The 6,545-nt window shown below is 49.8% G+C and overlaps 1 protein-coding gene across 1 annotated transcript in view; it reads right to left on the reverse strand.

The window, feature by feature from the left end:
• Positions 1–317: 317 nt before the first annotated feature.
• Positions 318–6,545, reverse strand: part of RNF43 (ring finger protein 43) — a gene marked incomplete at its 5' end in the record, with an annotated part of 15,865 nt that continues 9,637 nt past the window's right edge. The window contains 2 exons of the mRNA XM_010147118.1: positions 318–361; positions 6,485–6,538. Of these exons, the coding sequence (XP_010145420.1) occupies positions 318–361; positions 6,485–6,538 (98 nt within the window). The remainder of the gene's footprint in view (positions 362–6,484; positions 6,539–6,545) is intronic.

Raw genomic sequence — 6,545 nt, forward strand, 5'->3', positions numbered from 1 at the left:
CCTCCGCGAGCTCTCCAGCTGGTGACTCCCAAGACCGGCCCACGCAGATAGACAAGGTGGGCTGCCTGTGCCTTCAAAGGAGAAGGGGACCCGGAGAAGATGGCTCTGCGTTTGTATGACCATCACAACGTGGGAACACGTGAGGAGAGCACAAGTGTCACACTGCTTGTCTGCAGTCTGCATCGTGGCGCGCACCGGGCAGGGCCGGTTATTACGCGTTGCCTGTGCAGACGACGAGATGTGAGCTCCTCTGCGGCTGGTACGCTGAACATCTTTGGCCACTCCAGCTCTCCAGTAAGCAAACAGGCCAGTGTTTATTAAACTGAGTGTTCATGGACATCCTGGACCTCCTCTTCAGATCCTGCATTCAAAGGAAAAAGAAAAGTGTCAGCTACAACGGGCTGAACATTCCCAGCCTCTGCAGCTGCTGAGGCCATGACCCTGCCATACAGAGAACAGATGCTGCAGTGAAAGCCACTGAGTTTATTCCGGTATTTTGGAGGGATTTTTCAGGCCACCTTCCCAGTCAGTTTATTCCTCTAAGTTAAAGCATAATAAAATGTAAAGATAAGATGTCAAGCTACTTTTTAAATATTCCAGAGGATGCAGTCTCAGGGCAAGGGGCACCGCAGGATGCACATCACCACCAGATGTTTGCTTTTGGGGCTTTTTGGTGTTTGCTCTCTGCACCAACTCATATTCACACGGTGCCACAGCAGCACCTTCCAGGGACGAGGGACAACAACAGAAACTCCAGACAACACGTGATGTGCAAGAAAGGGATGGCACATGCGTTCCACTGTGTCCAAGAGGCCGCACGGATTGCTGATGAGTCCCAAACAAGCCAAACCCAGTGAATGGTGCTTGAGCACAAATGCCAAACCCTCGTGCCCAGCCAGCAAGGACTGCATCTCGTGTTCTCCACCAGCCCCCTCCACTTTGTGAATTACTGACAGGCAAATCCTGAGCGGTTTGCTTTGAAACTTTCCACGTAAGGGCTGCCCAGAAACGGTGCACCCTGAGGTACCGCTTCAGACAGTGCCTTTCTCTCAGCGACAGAGTGCAGAAACACACACCACGGTCCCCTTCCTAGATGACTCAAGTCTGCCCAGAGCTCTCAGGCAGGGCCAGCACAGCCCAGTAAAAGCATACACGCATTCTTTTTTCACATTTCCCTTTTTCTGAACGTTCCTGAGATCAAAAGGTAACAAACACTCATGTAGATATTCACAGAGGGCAATTCAAAACAACGTTTCAAACCAGCAAATTCTTGTTTGTAATAAATCACCAGCTGTAGGAACAGGACCTCTGAAAATTAAATATATAGGAAGAAAACAAACAAATGAGATTCTGATTGGTAACTGACATGGGAAAATCAATGCACAGACACAGTGTTATACATACACACGCGTGTGCAGGCATGGCCCAAGTATCAGAAGGCAGAGTTTGAGCGTATTTGGCCCTTGTGATTTGTGTCAGCAGTACACTGAATTAAGCTGCTCCTCGTGTGCACCAGCTTATGTGCAACTTCAGAGCCTGTACAGCTTCAGCCGTTCCGTGCTCAGTCAGATGCCGAGTCTCAAACGGTGTTATTATTTTCTGAAAACCATGCCTGTGTGTCCCCCTTGTTATACAAACAGGAAGGTTAAAAAAAGGTCTTGAATTAGGGGCGGTGGTAGAGGCTTAGCTGCTGAACTGACCATCGAGCTCCACAAAGGCAGCGACCTGAAGGAGCAGACCTTGGTGATACAACAGAAATGTTGTTCTTGGGGTATTAACGGTGGTCTTATTCTGCCCTCTCATCCCTTTCCCCCTCTCTAGTAAAGATCAAAGACATGACATGAAAGGGAATGGCTAAGAGGTTGAGCAGGAGATGGAGGAGAGGGAGAGGGTGCTGACAGTGTGCTGCAGGAGCTGAGATTTCCCAGAAAAAGAACTCAAGACATTTCATCAGCCTTTGCTGGGAGTGATCTGGCTGTTCTGGGATGAGATCCGTACGTGCTGGGCTGGTTTAGGAAACCATCTAGCTGTAACTCACTGCCAGTTGTCTGACTTCTCTTAAAAGGATCCATTCAGCACTGCTTGAGGATTGGGTCTTGCCTGAAACAACCCCAGGTACAGTCTCCCAGGCAGGAGAGGCAGGGATGTACCTTCAGGCAAACCCCACCAACAAAAGCTGGTGGAGGTGCTCAAGGAACTGGCGTAAACTCCAAGATCACACAAGCATCTTTGGGATCATGTGCGTTGCCCTGGCGATGGCTGCAGGGCAGTGTTATTCCCTGCAATGCTAGTGCATGGCACTGCCTGCACAAGTGGAGTTTTTCCAGGGGCTGTGGATGGAGATTCAGCCTCACCTTGCAGCTGGGCGAGGTAAGCACAGACCTGCAGGGTGCTGCATCCCACAGGAGCACCGTCAGCTTCTGGAAACCCTGGTTTAGGGACTTCCTGAGCCAGAGAGTGTATTTGCATCTCTGCATTTGACAGCTCTTGATCTAGGCTCTCAAACCCATTTTACTTCTGGCACCTACATCCTCTGGGCAACGAGCATCAATTTCAATACACACCGTGTGTTACCTTATAGGGTGCTTTAAAGCTTCTGGTTCCTGTTTGATGCCACCACTTACTTTGTTGTAAGCACCAGTGAGTCTCTCTTATCTGCCTTCTCCCCTGCTCTCCTGATTTCATATCCTCTCTTTCATATCCTTTGCTAATCATCTTTTTCCCACATGAAAGTCTCTATATTCTGTTTTCTCAGAAAAACCTCACCGCTGTGATCGTGCTCGATACCCTTCTGCACGTCTCCCAACTCTGCTATATCCTTTTTTTCAAAGCACTTCCTGCTTCTCCCACATTTCTTCCCAGCCAGCTCCTAATAATAATTTGATTTTTACTTAGAAGCGGTTCTGCTCATGTGTGGCATTTTGTGCTACTTACATGGGATTTCATCCACCACTCTATTGCCCAATAACTCAGCAACAGGAGATCCTTCCGTAACACTTTGCAGCCAGTTTTAAAGCTGACAATCCTGAAGGATTTTGTCTTTTACAGAATCATGGAATGGTTTGGGTTGGAAGGGACCTTAAAGCCCATCCAGTTCCAACCCCCCTGCCATGGGCAGGGACACCTTCCACTAGACCAGGTTGCTCCAAGCCTCATCCAGCCTGGCCTTATAAACTTTGCTATCTCCTCTCCTCATCCAGGATATTTATGAGCTTGCTGAGAGGTGCAGACAGCTGAAAAGCTCCACTTTCCTCCTTCCCTGAGTAACTTTCGTCCATTAAAACTGATCTGTACTTTATCTCCTAGCTTTCAGCGAGTTGTTTACCTATGAGAGCACCTTCCCTTTTATCCTTTGAGAGCTTCATTCCCCGAAAAGATCTGCAAGGCGTTATCTCTCTCTACAAAAGCTGTGTTTCTTCCTCCCCTGGTTTTCACATTTAGCTATGTGCCTAGAAGTCAGACCCTGTATTTGAATTTTTAACAATTTGCTTGGCAGGAAAGGCAGGCTCATCGTTCCGTGGCTTCAGCTATTTCCCTCAGCTCTTTATTTATAAGCTTTATAAGAGCTGATATTGCCCTCAGCTCTTCCTTCTGGCTCCAGGCATGGGTAACAGATTGCAGTCCACGTTCCCGACTTCACGGTTTTGTGCTTGAGCCCCTGCCCGATGCCCAGGTGAGTGATCTGGAGCCCTGGCAATTGACTGCTATCCACTTCATGGATGTGTCTCAGAAACACTCAGACTGATGATTTATGAGAGATCCTCTACCCCACGCCCTGAATGTCGATGTGCCAGGGTGAGAACCTCCTCAAGCACTTCCACGCTGATCACTAATGCAATAAATTCAGTTTGCTCTTCTGCTATGCAGTTACATCCCTCCGAGACCTGTGTTACTCCCTGGACCTGCAGAGGCTCTGGCAGCCTTCTTCCTTCTGATGGAGTTGAAAACGTTGGCATTAACCGTCTCTTTTTCACAAGCTGTTCGTAGAAATCCTTCCTGGCCTGCCTCACCGTGGCTCTGCACTGCTACCTCTTCCCTGATTTCTTTGTCCAGCCGTACCTTCGCTTCGGAAGAACAGCTTCCTGCTTCTAACTGCCCTCCCTGCTCTGCTGCGTGGCCAGCAAATGATCCCTTGTACCCAAAAGCATCTTCCTCTTCTGGCTGCTTCTTTCAGTATTATTTGGAGAAGAATCACATGAGCACTTAGGCTCCTCTTTTGCAGCCTGTCGTAGCCCTAAACACCACACTCCTCCTACTCAGGTGCATTTGGGGATTTCTGTGTTACTTGTCACTGAACTTGGCGCTCTCCTTAACGCAGCGTCCCTCCCATGCCACCAGAAGAGACACACTCTTCTCCCCTCTGTAATTTCACCTGGGAATTACAGGGTCCCGCTGTTGGTTTTGTTCTTTTTTTAAAACTGGGTTTCTTAAAAGTTTATGTCAAAACTTTAATTTAAAGCCAGGGTTTCTAATTCATCCACTTACATTTTTAGCCTTAGAGCTTTTATCTAGAGGCATATATGCATTTCTTGTCTGTTGTGTCCTGCTTACACGGGACTGTCTAAGGAAATTGTTCTCTGCTCCTTTTACTGCTTCTCTACTGATTTATGTCCAGTCCTTTTCTAAAATAAAGAACCAATGTGGTTGATTATAACTCAGAGGCTGTGTTATATCAACCAATGCGTTTTCAGCTTGGTGGCTTTTCTGGGAAAGCCCTGCAAAAGCTCCCACTCTCCTCAACTGTCCTCAGTTCCTAATAAAGTTAAATCCTTCCTTTCTATGCATTTCTCAGTCTTATAAGGAGATTCTGACTCTCTGGCTGGTCCTGAAAGCATCCACAGAAGCTACTGCAGTCCAGCAGACACAGAGTCACGCTGCTTTCCAACGCTTCGCTCCTAGCTCCTGGTAAAGGGGGAGCAAGGGCTGCATGTGCGTGACAGGGTGCACTGGCACTGCCTCGGGGTGGGTGTCAGAGAATGGCTCTCACCCCCACCCAGAGGTGGGCACAGATCTGAGCTGCTGGGACCCTCTACAAAGTGACAGAGGCATCACAGCACGGCCCCTTGCAACGCCCTGGACACTGCGGCACCCAGCACTCGTGTTCGGTGCGCAGACTCCTGCTCGGGTGGCTTGGGGAGTCCTCCCAGTTTCATTCTGAAACGGGAGCTCAAAGCAACTCATGAGCAGCCTGCCCTCACGCCAGGATGGCTCTCTCCATGTGGAGGTGCCCTGCTGTCATCCTGGGAGGTGTGTCCTGGTGATACAGATGCCCACCACCTCCAACTCCGGGGATATCAGCACTCAAAGCTACCTGCAAACCCGAGAGACATCCCTGCACTGCTGCCTCCGTATCTCTCAAAACAGCAGCATCCCTCCGGGCCCTTTGAAGAACCTCCCGTATCACCTATCTGCAGCGTCAGGAACTTCTGCGCCTGGGAAAAAAAAATCTGTTCCTGGGAGTCTGGGAGACCGGAGCGCCACAGGCAGCCAGCACCCTGGTCCATCCAGCCTCTCCCCTTCCCCTGCTGCCTCCTCGGCAGGCGCTCCACCACCGCAGCCGGGGTGTGGTGTAGGGCTGGATAGACGAGCACGGGGAGGAAGTTATTATCTCAGCGGCACAATGGGCACGGTGAGTCACGAGTTGAAGGCCAGCATTTTAACAGAAATTAGGCAGCTAGATCTGTAGTTGGTACCTAAATCAAAACGATTTGCCTGAGGACCTGCAATGAGTCAGTGGCAGGGCGAGGAAGGGAGCCAGGCTCTCCTCGGAGCCAGCACCTACCCAGGCTGACTCGCAGGTTGCTGCGTTCAGAGGAGCCTGAGAGAGCAAGACCTGGGAGCTATATTCAGGTTCTTTCAAACAGCTGCATCTCAAACACATTTTCCTTCTCTCAGCCAGAGATTTACAGCAGTTAGGCAACGGGCCAAACTTTAATCACGTCTGATTTCCAAAAGACACTAAAAAGCAACTCCCACACTACAGAGGCAGGTGAGAAATGAGGGATGTGCAAATCCATAAACTCATTTAGTCTGTTCTCCTACTACCACCAGCCACGCACACTTCCTTCCTTATTGATTCCAGTTAGCTGGGGTTGGCTAAGCCAGCTACAGCCCAATAAGCCTTAACGATGAGTGCCTCTGCCAGCAAGACACCCAGACTGACGGAAGGACACTGAGAAACGTGCTCCCACCCCTTCCTGTGGGAAATATTCCAGCTGCTACAGAATTTTAGTTAAAACCAGCCACCTTATTTCTTATGTATTATTTTAGGATGAGACTGCAGGGTTTGGTGCACTCATGAAGAGGTTTGGTAATCGTTCAGGCCATCATCTCCCGACAGGTGAGCTCTGAAAGACTTCTGCTGCCAGCGGTCCTGTAGGAATGCCCACCGTGAAGGCACCAGGTCTGCTGGCAGCCAGAGTACCTTCAGCAAACCACCCTCACTCCCTTGCTCGCTGCGAGAGGAGGCAAACACCACACTTACCCTGACTACCTTGCTGAGATGGGCACTGAAGGTGAAGACTGTGTCTGGGGGTGCCTGTCCC

Source organism: Eurypyga helias, unplaced genomic scaffold (assembly GCF_000690775.1).
Source record: "Eurypyga helias isolate BGI_N326 unplaced genomic scaffold, ASM69077v1 scaffold8512, whole genome shotgun sequence".
Lineage (NCBI taxonomy): Eukaryota > Metazoa > Chordata > Aves > Eurypygiformes > Eurypygidae > Eurypyga > Eurypyga helias.